The sequence below is a fragment of the Ascaphus truei genome, chromosome 10, assembly GCF_040206685.1.
Source record: "Ascaphus truei isolate aAscTru1 chromosome 10, aAscTru1.hap1, whole genome shotgun sequence".
Lineage (NCBI taxonomy): Eukaryota > Metazoa > Chordata > Amphibia > Anura > Ascaphidae > Ascaphus > Ascaphus truei.
The window spans coordinates 41515549-41534000 of NC_134492.1; the positions used below are offsets into that span (position 1 = coordinate 41515549).

An 18452-nucleotide genomic window follows, 5' to 3' on the forward strand; every position below is an offset into this window, starting at 1 on the left:
TAAGAGAGTACCTGCAGCACTCAAACAGCTGTGACACTTATAGTGGTCAAACACAAAGCAATTTAATGTAAAGAGAGCAAACAAGTCTCATAAACAAAGCATATTGCACAGGGCATTATAGAGATGCAGTTACCCAAACAAATACTCCCCCAGAGAGGGGTAAACCCAGGAGGAAGGGGGACAAAGAAGAAAAATACACTGATCTACACACTACACATATCACAATAAAGTGCAAAAAAGGTGATACACACTGCCAAAAAAAAGCCAATCGTCCTAGACCTCTGTCCTGAGTTTCCGTCGATAGCCCTGTCTGCCAGCAGTATCTTCTATTACTTAACATAGTATCGCCCATATTTACTTAACAGTGCCATAAGCCACCTGGGTACAGAGAGTGACATGAGACATGGAAGAAATAGGGCCCCCCTGAACCAGTGGAAGCCCTAAGTGTCCGTTTATACATTTATACCCCCACTGCCTTTCATTTCCACTGTAAGCAAAATAATTTAATAAAGTCGTTCCCTTACCAATCTCTTAGGGCTCATTTGTAATGCAATGTATAAAACATTTCACCAGTGACCTTTACCTTCAAAAACTGTTTTACATCAATACTTTTCTGAAACAGAAAACTACTTTAACCCTGTCATTTGTTATCAGAATTTAAAAAACAAGGGAATAATGACCATTTAAAATAATAATAATATAAATTAGACAAATTAAATAGAACTGCTCCTTTAGGATTCACAATATCACATTTATCATTGTATTGGCTGAGAAGCCTAAGGCTAAGGCCCCGCTCCCTCCGTCAGCGCTCCCGCACTGCAGACAGGCGGGGCGCTGACAGACACAGACCGCGATATGCGGTCTGTAGGGAGCGGGAGGTGGGAGGGAGTGGGAGGCTTGAGCGTGAGGGGGGCGTGGCTGGAGCGGAAGGACCCGCTACTCTCCCCCCCTCCCTCCACGGGCTCAGGCTGGAGTAGTAATCACAAGCAACACACACACACTCATACACACACGCAGGCACTCATACACACACACAGGCACTCTCTCACACACACGCACACACACACACACACAGACAGAGGCAGGCACTCCACACTCCTCCCCGCTCCCCGAAGCCTCCCCTCCTCATTGGCTCACAGCCACACCACGTGACGCGTCGAAGCTAGGGATTACAATTCTCTTGTATCCCCTAGCGGCTGACGCGTCACAGCGTGTAGTGAGCTGTGCAGCCAGGGGGGACTGGGACCGGCTCGGGAGGATTCCCCTGCTGGTGGGGAAAGCCCGTGCAGCCGCCCGCGCCGCCGGGCGCAGCGGGTCCCAGCCCTAACTCATCACAAACAGGTCTGTAAACATCTCTGACAAATGTTCATGAGGGCGTATGCAAATATTAACTTAAGCTGTTAATCCGGAGATAAAGTTGTTATACAGAGTGGACCATATGTAATGAGGGACTTTAGGTTACCAAACTGATATTACTGTAGCTGCAAGTCTTCTGGCACAGAAAAAATAAGGAACATCAAAATAGCTTGGAATGCCTTTCTGAGTTATCACACACCAATGCACAAACAGTCTCTCGCAGCTAACATTAATTTGCAGCTAAAAATGTCCTTTTGTGTCTGAGAAGTGCAGATCATACATTATCATCTTTCACATTATTCCTGTACAGCAGTTTTAAATAGTGCTTCTAATAGTACTTCACCCTTGACATCATCAACCAGTGAGGCTGCCAATATTTTGACATTGTAAATTAAATTTTTGACCTGAATTTCATATCAATCAAGAAAATAGAATGTAATTTGCACAGAGCCAAAATAGTTAACCAGTTGAGGCACAAACATTAAGACTTTGACTTGTACATATAGTAACGATATAGCCAGGGTGACCCGACGTCCCGGTTTAGCCGGAATATTCCCGTTTTTTGCAGTTTAACTGGGACAGTTCAGTTTTTTCGCCATTTGTCCTGGGTCCTGACTTTTCTGTCACATGCCCCGATTTTTCTCTGTGCTGGCCGCGCGACCGCAACTGGCAAGCTCCGATCACGCATGCGCAAGAGCGGTCGGCAAGTGCTGCTCACGCATGCGCTCTTGGCAAGTGCCGATCGTGCATGCGCATAAGCGGCTGGCAAAAGCAGATCGCGCATGCGCAGCCGGTAAGCGGTCATCGCGCATTCTCAGTTGACGCTTGTCTTTCATGCATGCGCAGTCAGCACTTTGCGCAACATTTGTCCTGGTTTTTGCCTGGGCAAATATGGTCATCCTAGATATAGCAGCATTTAACGATATAACGCAGAACTATCACAGAGTTTACATAAGAGTCAATGGCAGTGATAATGCAGAATATATCACAGAATACGCAACCATAATGCACCAGTGGTGCACCTTTGCTACACTTGTATGTAATGCTTCCTAACCATACTCCAGATGTCCAGTTAAAAGTACCTACTAAACATATGTTGTGCAGACATACAGTGTGCTTATGCCACTGTTTTAGGGGCTTATTCTATATAAGCAGAAGAGGCCAATCGGGCCAAATTTGTCAGAAAACAGCCAGATTAGTCCTACGGCGGGTATAGAATAAACCACTAGGGGTAAATGCTATATATAATGAAGCTGTCATTGGTGCTGTGTTCGGCCGAAAATTCCCATTGAAGCGAATGGAGATTTTCGTCCTAAAACGGTATGAGCAGCAGCTCCGGAGAATATAGTATTGACTCCTTAGACTTTTTTTGAGGGTGAAAGCTAAAATGAGCTGATAGTTCTGGAATGTTACATAGTATTGCAAGCTTACATCGTGATTTAATAGATAGGATAATTAGTGAAGAGATCACAAACTTCTAGTTATTAGTGCTGTTACGGTATCAAACTCTCTTAGCCTATATTCTTTTATGTGGGACAGCAACATATAGCTGTAAGGATTATGGAGACACGCCGTTCACGGCGTGTCTCCCACTTACCTGCTGCCTCGCCTGACACCCTCGTGGCTCGCAGGGACGCCGGAGAGAGGCGCGCGAGTTCCTGCACAGTGCGCGTGCGCGCACGTTCTTCTGTCTCTTCTGCCCTCGGATCAGGGCGCGGGGCCGCGCACGCAGCCGAAGGCGCTGCTACACGGAGGCGCGGCCACACGGAGGCGCAACCGCCTCTTAAAGGTACAGTGAACAAAACTGTTGCTGCTATTGAATGCAGCCAGATTGCTGCCCTTTATGCCTCATCTCCTGGGACTCATAAGGGACCTATCCCTGCTGCAGCTGGCTCCTTCTACACACCCCTTTATGGCTGCAATCCTATTGGACCCTCACTCCTTTATATACCTGCCAAAATCACTGGTTCTTTGGCTGAGCATAGTTCCAGTTGTCTTTACCATTCTCTGCCTCCCTAGTTCTATTTTTACAGACCTCCTCGTGTACCAAACCGGCTTCCGCTACGTCTTCCTGTACCTCTGGCATCCCGAACTCGGCACACGGCTACACGACTCTCCACATCTCTGGCATCCCGATCCTGGCTTACGGTAAACGACAACGTCCCTCTCTCTAACCTTGGATTTGGCAAACGACACTCTCTACCAACCGTACCTCTCCTGCCCCGATCCGGAATCCCCGACCAATCTACTTTCAAGACGTGTCCTCGTGGCTGTGGGTGGTGTTCCTACCTTCCCACCTCAGCACCGTGGTCCCGTCTCGTTTGTAGTGAGCACATCCTAACATTATGCTCAGCCCAACAAACATGGACCAAGCTGAGGTGGAGCGGACTTTAAATGCCCATTCTGCTCTGTTTACCAGATTAGAGACTTATTTGGAGCAATCCGATAGACGGATGGATACCATACAGCAAAGCCTCCACTCTCTTACTCTTCAGGTCCGAACCCTCACTCGGCAATCTCCACTCATGGCACCCCCTGCACAGCCTAATCCTTTTTCGTTATCTCCGTTCACTCCGGAACCACGTATTCCGCCACCAAGACATTATGCAGGGGATCCTCAAGGATGTCGGGGATTCATTAACCAATGTCTTGTACAATTTCGTCTCTCTCCCTCTCGCTTTGTGTCTTCTGTCTCCAGGGTTGGCTACATCTACTCCCTTCTCACCGACCAGGCACTGGCATGGGCCTCTCCCATCTGGGAGCAACAAGGGGCGCTCACACAGGACATCGATCTCTTCGTTGAGGAATTCCGAAGAGTTTTTGATACACCAGCACGGAAGTTAACGGCAGCTTCTGCTCTTCACCACATTAACCAGGGAGACCGTTCGGTTGCTATATATGCGGTGGAGTTTCGCACTCTTGCTGCTGAGATGGGTTGGAACGATGACACCCTATCTTCCGCGTTCTGGCAAGGATTATCGGAGACCCTAAAGGACGAGCTCGCCGCACGAGATCGTCCTACTAACCTAGAGGACTTAATTGCTCTGGCTATTCGGGTGGATCAACGCCTGCTGGAACGTAAATACGAACGTTCTCATTATCGTTTACGGGTTCCAAGAACTCTTGCACCCTCCTTCGTGGCTCCGTCACCTTCTTCCGGGGACATTCCTGAACCCATGCAGTTGGGGGGCAACAGACTATCTCCGGCTGAGAAGTTACGTAGGCGCACGGCCGGTCTTTGCATGTACTGTGGCAATTCCACTCATGCCGTGTCCCAGTGTCCCCATAGACCGGGAAACGCCAGCTCCCACTGAGATCCGGGAGAGTTTCATTGGGAATACTGACCCCTTCTTCCATCATCCAAAACATCCTTCCCACCAGGATAGTCTTACCTATAATGCTGTCTGGAGAGGGGTTCCACACCCGGGCACGGGCGTTCATTGATTCCGGTTCTGCAGGTAATTTCAATGATGAAACTTTTGCTAGACAGAACAATATCCCTTTTGTCAACAAGGAGACGCCTGTAGGTCTGGAGGCCATCGATGGTCGACCTCTAAAGCCAGCATTTATCACGCTTCAGACGGTACCTCTCCTACTGCAGTTCGTGGACGTCCATACAGAGATCATTACTCTCGATGTCATCCACACGCCCTCTGCTGAGTTGATTTTGGGTCTTCCCTGGCTTCAACTTCATAATCCTCGCATCGACTGGACGGATCGGGAACCGGTTCAGTGGGCTCCTTCTTGTGCCAAGACATGTACCAGGGTTTTCCAGAGGATTGGAGGAGTGTCTACCATATCCGAGAAGATCAACTCCTTACCTTCTGTGTACTGGGATTTCCGTGACGTATTTGACAAAGCACGTTCTGAGGTACTACCGCCGCACCGTCCGTTTGATTGTCCCATTGACTTACTTCCTGGCGCACCTCTTCCCAGGGGAAGATCCTATCCTCTCTCTCTCCCAGAGACAAAGGCTATGAACACCTACATTGCCGAGAACTTGGAGAGGGGTTTCATCAGAAAGTCTTCCTCCCCGGTCGGAGCAGGTTTCTTCTTTGTCAAGAAGAAGGACGGATCTCTCCGTCCATGCATAGACTATCGGGGTTTGAATAATATCACCCGCAAAAATCGCTACCCCCTGCCTTTGATTCCAGAATTATTCGACCGCCTCCAGGGAGCAACCATCTTTTCTAAATTGGATCTGAGAGGTGCCTACAATTTAGTAAGGATACGAGAGGGGGACGAGTGGAAGACTGCTTTCAACACCCATGACGGCCACTACGAGTATCTTGTTATGCCTTTCGGGTTGTGCAATGCACCAGCAGTTTTCCAGGATTTTGTCAACGAGATCTTTCGGGACATTCTCAACACTTTTCTTATTGTTTATTTAGATGACATCCTCATCTTTTCTAAGACCGCTCAAGATCATATTAAACACGTTCAACAAGTACTATTACGTTTGCGGGAGAACCATCTTTTTGCGAAATTGGAGAAGTGTCAGTTCCACCTTAAATCCGTGGCGTTCTTGGGTTACGTTATCTCGGATTCCGGTTTCAAAATGGATCCGGAGAAACTTAAAGCTATCTTGGAGTGGCCTCTTCCGACTACTCTCAAAGCCGTGCAGCGCTTTTTAGGTTTTGCGAATTATTATCGACGGTTCATCCGCAATTTTTCTGATACCGTATCCTCCATAACCGCCCTCACTAAGAAAGGGGCAGATCCGTCATCATGGTCAGTGACCGCTAAAGAAGCGTTTGAGAGTCTCAAGAAGGCTTTTGTGTCTGCTCCCATCCTCACCCACCCAGATCCTGGACTCCCGTTCACCTTGGAGGTAGATGCTTCGGACATTGGGGCTGGGGCTGTTCTGTCCCAGAGAACTTCTCCGTTAGCCAGACTGCATCCCTGTGCTTTTTTTTCTAAGAAATTCTCTTCCGCCGAACAGAATTATGATGTCGGAAATAGGGAGCTTTTGGCGATCAAATTGGCGTTGGAAGAGTGGAGACATTTCTTAGAGGGTACTGAGACACCCATTACCATCCTTACGGACCATAAGAACCTCCTTTACCTGGAGGGGGCACGTCAGTTGAATGCTCGACAAGCCCGCTGGGCTTTGTTTTTTTTCACGATTTAATTTTCTTATTTCTTTTATTCCTGGCTCCAAGAACCTAAAGGCGGACGCTCTATCTCGACAATTTCTTGCGGATGACAGGTCCGAGGAACAGCTTGAGTCTATTATCCCCTCTAGTTGTATCCTGTCTGCCAACTCCTTTGAGGTCATGAGCAAAATTCAGTCGGAACAGTCACAGACTCCGAGGGGACTCAAGGTTCCGGAGGGAAGACTCTACACGGCACCTCAACACCGCAAGAAGGTCCTGGAGTGGTGTCATTCGTCTAGATCGGCAGGACACCCAGGGATACGGAAGACCAACGATCTGGTTCAACGTACCTTCTGGTGGCCAGAGAGGGCTAAAGACGTAGAGGAGTTTGTCAAAGCATGTAGCATTTGCGCTCGTAACAAGGTACCTCGTGTCAGACCCGCTGGGCTACTCCTTCCATTACCCATTCCAGATCGTCCCTGGAGTCATATCTCTATGGATTTCATTGTGGAACTTCCAGAGTCCAAAGGTAAGAATACTATTTTAGTGGTCATCGATCGTTTTTCCAAACAGACGCACCTTGTTCCTTTGAGGGGTCTTCCAAATTCCCCCAGGCTGGCAGATGTGTTTATTCAGGAGATTTTTCGCCTTCACGCAGTCCCTTCTACCATTGTCTCTGACCGGGGCTCGCAATTCGTGTCAAGATTTTGGCGTGCCTTTTCCAAAAGGTTGGGGATCGCTCTTCAGTTCTCCTCAGGATACCATCCACAGACCAATGGGCAAACGGAGAGAGTCAATCAAAGCTTAGAACAATATCGCCGATGTTTCATCACGGATACACAGGATTACTGGGTGGATCTACTTCCTTGGGCCGAGTTTGCCTTGAACTCTCTCCGCAACGACTCTACCCAAGAATCTCCGGTTTTTATAAATTATGGATTCCATCCTTCCCGGTTACCCTTCTCTTCACTACCATCAGGGGTGACAGCAGTGGACAAACACGTCTCTCACCTGAAGGTTTTGTGGTCTAAGATACAGGAGAACTTGAAGGTAGCTACAGGGAGACAGAAACTCCAAGCAGATCGCCTTCGACGACAAGTGCCGGAGTTCGTTCCAGGGGACACGGTGTGGCTTTCATCTAGGAATATCCGGTTGAAGGTTCCTACCATGAAGCTTGCTCCCAAGTTCCTCGGTCCCTTTCCCGTGGTTAGGAGGATTAACCCTGTGGCTTACGAACTACGCCTTCCACCTTCTATGAAGATTCCACCAGTTTTTCATGTATCTTTACTCAAACCAGTGTTTCGCAGCCCTCGCTTTTCCAAGAAAACTTCTTCTCCACCTCCGATTATGATTTCGGGTCAACAGGAGTACGAGGTCCAGTTTGTCCTGGATTCAAGAATTTCCAGAGGAGGAGTACAATACCTGGTTCACTGGAGGGGGTTCGGTCCAGAGGAACGTTCATGGATTCCTCACCGGGATCTTCACGCACCTCAGCTTCTACGGGATTTTCATCGCAAAAACCCTTCCAAGCCTTATCATGGTCGCCCGGAGGTTGCCCCTGAAGGGGGGGGGGGGTACTGTAAGGATTATGGAGACACACCGTTCACGGCGTGTCTCCCACTTACCTGCTGCCTCGCCTGACACCCTCGTGGCTCGCAGGGACGCCGGAGAAAGGCGCGCGAGTTCCTGCACAGTGCGCGCGCACGTTCTTCTGTCTCTTCTGCCCTCGGATCAGGGCGCGGGGCCGCGCACGCAGCCGCAGGCGCTGCTACACGGAGGCGCGGCCACACGGAGGCGCAACCGCCTCTTAAAGGTACAGTGAACAAAACTGTTGCTGCTATTGAATGCAGCCAGATTGCTGCCCTTTATGCCTCATCTCCTGGGACTCATAAGGGACCTATCCCTGCTGCAGCTGGCTCCTTCTACACACCCCTTTATGGCTGCAATCCTATTGGACCCTCACTCCTTTATATACCTGCCAAAATCACTGGTTCTTTTTCATAGTTCCAGTTGTCTTTACCATTCTCTGCCTCCCTAGTTCTATTTTTACAGACCTCCTCGTGTACCAAACCGGCTTCCGCTACGTCTTCCTGTACCTCTGGCATCCCGAACTCGGCACACGGCTACTCGACTCTCCGCATCTCTGGCATCCCGATCCTGGCTTACGGTAAACGACAACGTCCCTCTCTCTAACCTTGGATTTGGCAAACGGCACTCTCTACCAACCGTACCTCTCCTGCCCCGATCCGGAATCCCCGACCAATCTACTTTCAAGACGTGTCCTCGTGGCTGTTGGTGGTGTTCCTACCTTCCCACCTCAGCACCGTGGTCCCATCTCGTTTGTGGTGAGCACATCCTAACAATAGCAAAGCGATTAGGACACAGAGGCTTCCTTGTAACCAAACATTCCTGCATAGATCAGAAATAAGTAGCTATTCCAGAAACTTTACATCAGTAGACGGGGGTCATTTATTGTATTTCTGCTATATATATATATAGCTGTGACCATGCAGCAAGCTTAAGCCTATAGGGAACCATGTTAAAAATGGTTATTGAGGCAATAAGTGACACTGTGTGCTCATTTGCATGTCATTTCCCAGAATCCCTTGCTGCAGTGGAAGTGCTGTATGCTGGGTTATAATGGGGAAAGGCGGGGTTGCAGACCTGCCTAAGACATGCAGATGAGCACACAGCTATATTTGCATATATATATATATATATATATATATATATATATATTATTTTAGATAGAGTGTAAATGCTGCCTTGCAAGGTATGGGTGGAAAGTAATGGCGATCTTTTCATTGTTTTTTGCATTGGGTCTTTTTGAGTTTTATTTGGAAGAAAGCACATAGCACATTTCTCAGCAATGTACTAGGGAGGGTCACCTGATATATGGTATAGGGAGAGTTGGCCTGCAGAATGCTGCCCCCTACAAGGCATTCATTAGAATACAAACACAGTAAAATCCTTCACTGACAAAGGGGTCTGCAGTGCAGTGTGAACACAGGCATTAATAATCTAAAGTATGTTTAAAATCTTTTTCAAGCTCAGGCCATAGATTTGTAAGGCCTTTCCATTATTTATGGCCATTGTACAGTACATGCCTTATCTACAACGAATAACGTTAAAGATGCTTATTTCAGAATTGGCGTTTTCAAGCACAATGACGCACTTTAACTAGCGAAGACATTGTAACAGTGGGAGACAGTGTGTACTGTATATTGCTGTGTGATAACGCAGTAAGGCATCTCTACGTATTTTGATGTCTCTTGCTCACATAAGCCCCTTATTTTCAGTACCAGGAACACTTTAAAAAGCTAATGTCAATTTGGTCATTAACATGATTCATTACAAGTTCATTGGCACTTTCCTTGCTAACAGACCTCCATTCTAAGCAAGCTTACTGATTTAAATACTGTCTTCTCCTGAGGCGATTTACTGCCCAATAGGAAGCTGCAAACAATGGCGTTGACGCTTCCCATTAGCTTGCTGGACCCGCAAGACATGGCGGCTCTTTTTATTTCCCAAGAACGAGTAAAAAGACTGGTAAGGACCTCAGGGGGTCCCTGGAACTAAAAATAACGCAGTTCAGTGCTGCATCGCAATATAAAGCATAATCCCCATTGTGAATATACTGTATATATCAAAAAATAAATAGATGATACCGTTCTGTGGCTAACGAAATGCTTTTATGTGTGCGAGCTTTCGAGATACACTGATCTCTTCTTCGGGCGATGTTACAATGAATGAAGCAAGCAAAAGCTATACTATAAACAGTGTCTATTGGAATGTTATCTGTGCTGGTCCTTCCCCCGGTGTGGATGTGTTTTATTCATGAATATATATATATATACACACATCTAGCATGTGAAATTCTCAAGTAGTTTTCACTTTCAGAACAATGGTTGTTACATGAATTGGGATTTTCTCAACACTGCATTAAAACAGAGCCCTGATGACTTCGACTTAGAATCACAGCAGCATTTTGCCCCTTGCAAAAGTAGCATGAGTTAAGTAAGAGATGTCTACTCCTGAAGAAGTGTAGTGAGTAATACGCATTGAGAGGACGCCTTACGTGAAGCTGTTAGAGGACGCTGTACAAGACATCAGACAGACCGGAGAGGCACTGTGCTGCACTTGATGATGTGTTAACTGTTAAGTAATACAATATATTTTATTCCATAGTTTGACTTGTGGCTTGAATTTGCAAAGCTTTGAAATAAAAATATTTTAAATATTACAATGAAAGCAGCAATCCCACCTATTTTTTGTTTTAACGCCGCATTTTGTTTTACAGCATTGAATCCAGGGGTCCCTCTGTATGGAACCACGCTATCTTCAGCTCCGGAGACCCCCCAGGTCCTGAGTTACTTACCAGTGAAGTTCCCAAGTTTAAATCTCCCTCCAGGGGGGAAACACAATCTGTCGAATCTCGTGCCAGTATCATCGTTTGTGCTCTCCTATTTGATGGACGTTTAATTTCCCTTAACAACTACGGAGTAATACCAGTAACTTCACCAGTAAATATCTCGGTAACCGAGAAGACCCCAGAGATGGAAAAAGCCAAATCTGGAGGAACCTCTGGTACCAATCCTGCAGAGTAAAAAAAAAAAAAAGGTTTATTTACTGGGGCTTTAAAAGCAACTTAAGCATTTCACTTTATCGCAGTTCCAAAAGATATGCTGGTAAATTGTAATGCTTTTCCATCTTTAGTGTTTAAGGGATTATTCACCAAACTAGTATATGTAACCCATTCAGAGCTATAGGCTTTCCGTTCACTTTTATTTTCTACAGCTAGCACGGTTTGGTCAGTGAGACCGAAACGGAGTGCTTCCTCATCATACCGGACCATATTTACTTATCCGTGCAATCATATAGTGCACCTTCTGGCACCGGATAACACCTTGCAGACCATGGGAAAAGTGTTTTCCGGTACCGGAAGGTGTTTTATGGAATAGCACTGTTAGTAAATATGGATTATAATCACTGCACCGATGTGTCCCTGATAATGAATTGCAAATTCTTTAGGAAATGTCATAATAGTGAATGAAAAAGTTTATACACAAAAAAATGAACCAGAGTTTCTGCAATGTTTCATATAATGCTTTTTTTTACCCTGGAAATCTCCCAACAGCCTCACCTGTAAAGTAAACGTTGCTTTCTTTCACCCAGTTGAGGAAGTGTTTCAAGGGGCAATAACAGTCCCAGGGGTTGAAGCCAAGACCCAGTGTTCGTAGATTGGGCAACTGGCTGATCGTACTGACATCCAAGTATTTCAGCCCTGTCCGGCTGAGATCTAGCTGACGAAGTCCTGTGTTGTTGGAGAAGGAGTCCTTCTCAATTATTTGCAAGTAAGGGTTGCTGGATAGTTTTAGCACAACCAGGCTGGTCAGAAAATAGAAGGTGCCGGTAGTGATCCTAGTGAGGTTGTTATGACTCAGGTCCAGGTAAACCAAGGATAGGGCAATGAACGTCGCCTCCAGTGCATCACCCAGGACATTATGGCTGCAGTCCAGGTACACCAGGTCAATCAAGAGGTTGAGTTCCATTGAGGGCAGGAATGTCAGATTATTGCCAGGAAGGACTAGCTGCCTGGTGTCAATTGGGATATCCACAGGAAATTCTTCCAGCTGTTTATCGGTGCAGTTCACCAAAAGGTGCTCACACATGCAGCCCTTAGGGCAGCATAAGCCGTGCTTCACCAGACCAATGCCCATTACAAGCAATAAAAAATTCTGACCAAAGCATGGGAACCACTGACCGTGATTCCCCTTCTTATCCATGAACTTGGCGTGTCCTCCAGGTCTTCTGCAGGCAGGTAGGTAATGGCAGTGAAGGGTGACTGTCTGAACAAGGGCCAGCCCTGTTTGAACAGTCCCCTATTACAATCAGTGATAGAAAAGCTGCCGTCATGTCAAGCAACGTTCACACCTACTTTTCTCTTTAGAAACTGATGCCTATTCCAACATCAGTTTCCCTTATTAAAAGCTTCACGTTGCCCTCATTCTCCCAGTCTAATTGCCTGGCTGTGAAAGTGGTGCTGCTGCTGCTGCTATGCCTCTTTGAACTTGAAAGTGAAGCAGACAGTTACATAGCTGGCTCGGACACAGAAGGGGACACATCTCCCCTAGTCACAGTGGTTGCCAGTCGACACCTTTGTGACGTCAGCAGCTGTTCTGAGGCAGCCCTGCTCCTGCTCAGGCAGATCACTCCAGGCATTGCAGGCGGTGTGACAGTGTGCGTCTGCAAGGCAGCGACATGCTGGCCTGCCAGGGTCTCTCTGTGTGTGTACAGTATACGCAGGTTTCTGTGTCTTATTCAGTTCTTGGACAGTCTAGCGATGCCTGTGGGATTGTTCACAAGTGCGTATGAATATCTGTTTTATCTGTGTGTTGCTGTATTTCCCCTGGAGCAATATTAAAAAAAAATATGCGTTTAATTCTTTGTATGTGGCTATGTACCTTGTAGTTTGATTATCTTATGCTTTTTGTGTCTCACATGCATGCGTTATATTATTTAATCTATATGTTAATGTATCCTTGTTACTGTAATACAGTGAGTAATGATGGATGCGTAATAGAGGTTTTTTTTGTGTCATAATGTGTATATTCATTTAAAAGTATAGTTACTTATTGGTACACACATGTATAAACGAGAGGTAACTCTCAATGTATTACATCCTGGTAAAATATTTTATAAATAAATAATAGAAAATACACGATGGATTCAAAGATACAGCAGATATGTACAATAAAAACTTGAGGGATACAAATTTAATTAAAAACAAATGTAATTACATAGTATAGTATTCTAGAGGGATTTCTGATCAATGTGTAATTTTCGCTTTGTTCTGATATAGAAAAGCATAAGCTTGCATTAAGCTATTATTTGCTAGCCTAAGTGTAAAGACTGCAGATCTCCAGAAGGTGGAGGATAGGCATGTGGTTTTGTGTTTGCAAACATGTGGACTACGTGTGTACAATGCTAATGTTCACCCCAGTGGAATTATTACTGGAGCTGAATCGATATACTGTAGCAATTTTCAACTGCAAGCTGCTTTACAGTTACACTTAAAAAAAACCTTCAAGAAGCCATCTCAGGGGTGGATTCTTGGTAATAAATTCAATTTGTGGTACTGTGGAGAGCTTTGCTGGTCTCACAAAGAATATAAGAAGAATGGTAATAATAACACCAGATTACAGTTGTGTAGTTCGAGGCACGGGGAGATAATGTCATTTACCCAACACCACAGAGAGTTTTGGTTGGTTACAGAGTCAACTCTTGCTGTATCTGATCTGGAGCGAGGGGAGTCCTGTGTTAAAATAGAACTGGGAAGGTATTTCTTTCATGCCAGTAACAGGCATCTAAAGTTTCATGCTTTCTTCCTTAACCCTTTGCTGCTTGCTGTGGTTGCCTTGTGCAGTTCTTCTGGACAGTTGTCCTCACATTAAAGATTACAATACGTTTAGAGGCAGACTAGATTTATGCTTTTTAAAGCTGCAGTTCAAGCTGCGGTTTAAAAAAAAAAATATATATATATATATATATATATTTTTCCCATTCAATATGTGCATCAATACAATCTGCACACTGACAAGTGATTAGCTAAGCTGCAGATCGATCCGTTCTCCTGTAATCGATGGCTTGCTCCGGGTTATTTCATTCAGTTCTTGCACAGCATTCTGGGCAATGTAGTTCCTGGAATATGATTGACTGGGCAGTTACTAGATACAATTGGTTCACTGCTAGAGAGAGGGCGGGGCTCAAGAGCCAGAGCCTATCAGAATGGGAAGGGGGCTGTCACTTTGGAAATGCTTCCTACATTAGAAACACTAAAAATGTCTTTAAAACATTATTTTCTTTTTTTAAATGCTACAAGTATTTTCTCATAATACAGAACAGATTTATTAAAAAAATACACACACGTCATATATTGCTTGTACGGCTATTTTAAATAATAAAGAGTTGTGTGGCTATAGGTTTCTAACTGTTCTCTATTAAATGAACAGTTTTAGATACACTTCTTGACTATATACAGTAGGATTAAACTGCCTGACAGAGACTTTCAAGCAGAAGTTCCCCCTCTTCAGGAACAAGACGGTTCCTAAGATACTTAGTAGCATGTTACAGTTCCTTCTAGGGGGTAACACAACGGTCTCAGATATTTGGTTGCAGCCGTTTCGCCCCCGACCAAATATCCGCCGACGTTTCGCTGCAAGTGACCTCGCTGCAAGGATCCTCTGCTGCCACCAAGGTACGTCACTAACCTTAGCCCTTACCCTAATACCCCTAATCATAAACCCTAATGTTAACGCTATCCTTTACCCTAAAAACCTTAACCCCTTACCCTAAAACCCCTAGAGTTAATTCCCTACCCTAACTGCCAAAACCCTAAAGATAACCCCTAACCACTAAAACCCTTAAACAACCCCTTACCCTAAAACTTACCTTATAGTAGAAGCGGCCGGCGGCAGAGGGTCCAGCGGCGGAGTGGCTGTGGCGGAGGGCCCTCCTGTGGCCAAACACCGGCAGGTACCTGGTCACAGTGAGATGGCCACAACCAAAATGTCCCATTCCGTAACAAAATGGCTGTTTAACTCTCACGCAGGTCAATAGGAAGCCACAGCGCCATCCTTTCTAACTTCCTATTGGTCCGCGTGGCACGGGGGGGGGGTCCCTGAAGCAGAAACTAATGTGAGTTTGCCCTGGGGGTCCCCTGCTTCTCATATTAGTAAAAATGGGGGGAGCAGTTGCTTTCATTTTAACTCACGCAGTGTCGGAGGAGCCAACAATGAATTCCCTTACAATGGTGGCACTTCTCTTTGGCTCTCAAAATCATTTACAAGGAAAATGACTAGATAATTTAACATTGTTCTCTCCAGAGAATGAAAACAAATGCGCTTTTAAACTTGGCACAGGTGGCGACCCAAGGAGGAGCGAAGAATCAGCTAGTATTGGTATTTGAATAGCAAAAGGTAAAACAGTATCTTATGTTCAGTCTTCTTTCCAACAATCCCAAGTGAAAACGAGCACGCTGCAATACATGCATAAAGTCACAGACTGCTGAGCAGCTACAGGATGAAGGTTGGGATGCCATGGTGCAGTAATGCACACTATGCAGAAGATGCCCAAATGTTTAATCACATCCATTTCGGCTGCCTATTATCTGCTTGACTAAAGTTTCATTAACGTTGTTGCTTGACACAGATATACTTCGGGGACTAAGGTATCAATCTTGTACTTGTGGTGAATGTAAGAAGGTTGCTAATCAATATTGTTATATTTCTTGGGAACCGGGTCTTGGATCTGGTAATTTCTTTGACACAGGAATGCACAACTTTATTTGGTCTGAGGGCCGGATTGTAGTGTCAGAAACATCTATAATATATTATAAGGACTTCTGCATCCATAAAGACACTGGCACATACAAACTAACCCCTGCACAAACTAACCCCTGCAACACACTCAATTACTGACTCCTGCAGCCACACATATACACATGGCATTGTCACCCTGTGCAGCCTCCTGTCAATCACTGCCAAGTTCCACTGGGCTGCACCTCATCGCCTCCTGCTGTTCAGTGTGGCCACAAGGACCACTCCTTTGCGCCGCTTGTGGCCACCAGACGGCAGGTTGGTAGTCACTCTAGTCTAATTGATAAATTAATGCTATGGCCTATTCATTGAACTGCGATAAAATCGGTGCAAAATCACGCCATAAAAGTAAACTGTAAGTTGCAATAAAAAAAGGTCTCGCCTTATGCAAGAATTATACTGCATATGAAAAAACACTGGCACTAAAAATAAATATTTGCATGCAGGGACAGAACTGGCCTGTTCGGGAGATGACACTTTGGTGCTCGCCACAACCTTAATGGGTTAACCATTGTGGGGTTTCTCTCACGAGAAAATATGTACTACTGTAAATTAGCATTTTCAAACATCAAAGGAAATCGCTACCTTAATCACACTTTTTTTGCATGGTTTTGTCTTGTAAATACTCTTATGTGAATAAGGAGAGATGTATTTTCACGTGTGTAAGAGATGTATGCAGAGGTATGCAAATGGAGACTGGTTTAGGGTGAAATGATATCTTGGCTTTATTGAGCTGGTTCCCGTATCCAGGCAAAACATACAAAAATAACAAACCCCTATCCCTGTGTAAGGGCTAACTTACTTCCCCAGACCCTATCTGCAAGGCTGGAGGGATATTCCCATTACCAGCCTATCACCCCAAAGTCTCAGGAGGTACCTTAAGCAGGTGGAACTCCATGTCAGTCTCTGGCAGGTTCCTGGGTCCTCTGTGTCCAGGAAATATAGGTCTCTGGGTGTCTGGATCTCAGCACAGAATTTGTGCTCAAGACAGTGTCTGTGTGCAAGCTTCTCTGCTCTCCTTCTGTCAGCCCAAATGTGAGCTAAGGAATCTCCCTCCTGTGAATCACTTGAGGCTTTTTACAGAGCTCTCATTAGTCCAGGTGGAGACTAGTTAATTGAGTGGCTGCAATTAACTATCTCTCTGCTGGATTCTCAGAGCTCTGAGGCTGCTTTATTTAAACAGGGATAAGTCGCTGTTACAACGTGTTATTGACATTTACTACCCAAAAAGTTAATACCTGCCCAGATAGGTTCCTAAGGAATACGTGTTCAAAATATTTCTCTTCTCATAGGTTCACTTCAATAGTTCAACTCAGCACTTCTATAGCTTCCTGCACAGCCTTGATGGTTATTCCGCAGGACAGCAGAGGGCACTTCAACACTAACTCAATTAAATGAGTTGGTAAACAAAGAAAACAATGTAATAAACCTTGTGCGACTGTTCAAATGTCTAAACTTCAATGATACGTTCAAATTTGTCACCACAAATATCTATGATGAACTTTTCACATGATGGGGGCTATTTTCTATGTAGCTTCAGAGACTCACAGTCATCTAGCTGAACCACAACAGCTATATTCCAAGTTAAGTCATTCTACTCCTGTTATTCTACAGAAACAGAAAGAGTAGCAAAGGAACAAGTTCTATAAAGGCACACTCCTTGCTCCGATTATGATTATAGTCCGGGCAGCCGACAGCTTTCCCAGGGCCCAGGAATAGAGTCTCCACCGGATCGAGGGAGAGGTGCACACTCCCTTTTTTCTACAGCGGCACCACTGCTGTTCCCTTTTTAGAGGTATGCCCAGGCATACTGCAGTACTCTACGGCAACATTACCATTGAATGCTATAAAAACCCTGTGATATATTCGGAGGCAAGTCTGGACAGGTTGAGGGATCTGGAGGAACACTGAGGCCCACCACATCCCTATATTTAAGAATGACAATAATTTAGTAAAAGAAAAACTGTGTGCACATCTAACGAGTATTTGTAACAGCTGTAACACAGTTACAGTGGGATTCAGTGTAAAAGAATGCACACAGCTGCTTTAACAACTGTAGTGAAATTAGCAGGAGCAGCAGATGTCCTCACGCCATTCAGAAGTCCTTCATGGGCCAGGTTTGGCCATCTGGCTGCAAGTTGAAGAGTCCTGCACTATTGTGATCTTGGCTAGCAAAAAGTGCTCTTCAACTAGCTTTCCATAGGGGACAGATCATTAAGAAATGTATGAGGCGTAGGGTATTGTAGTGTGATTTGCGGTACATGTAAAAAAGGATGTGTAAAACCATACTTCAACATTTTGCAAGCAATTATATATTTGCATTACTTTAGCTTTAGATACAGTATAGTTTGAGTGTATTGCACTTAGCTGCCAGAGCAACTGCAGGGATATTAGCTACAGTTCAACATCCACTCCACGGCCCTTCACAGAATATGAATTCAAGAGCTCCGTTGCATGTTACAGTATACAGATGTTAAAGTGGTCATAAAGATTCTGGCTCTTTGTGAAGTTAGTTGTAACTAATTGTATGAACATGCAACATAAAGCTGTAATCACAGGTTCTTTTGTTACAAATTGCCTGTATCTTGCTTCTTTTTTTGTATTATTATTATTATTTTAAGCA

General features: G+C 45.2%; 2 protein-coding genes across 2 annotated transcripts in view; one reads left to right on the forward strand and one right to left on the reverse strand.

Moving 5' to 3' along the window:
- Positions 1 to 6291, forward strand: part of ALDH9A1 (aldehyde dehydrogenase 9 family member A1) — a 99086-nt gene extending 92795 nt beyond the window's left edge. Inside the window, exon 12 of the mRNA XM_075616800.1 lies at positions 6194 to 6291. Within this exon, the coding sequence (XP_075472915.1) occupies positions 6194 to 6276 (83 nt within the window). The 3' untranslated portion in view covers positions 6277 to 6291. The remainder of the gene's footprint in view (positions 1 to 6193) is intronic.
- LRRC52 (leucine rich repeat containing 52) overlaps positions 1 to 12672 on the reverse strand; it is a 40618-nt gene extending 27946 nt beyond the window's left edge. The window contains exon 1 of the mRNA XM_075616801.1: positions 11596 to 12672. Within this exon, the coding sequence (XP_075472916.1) occupies positions 11596 to 12238 (643 nt within the window). The 5' untranslated portion in view covers positions 12239 to 12672. The remainder of the gene's footprint in view (positions 1 to 11595) is intronic.
- Positions 12673 to 18452: the final 5780 nt, after the last annotated feature.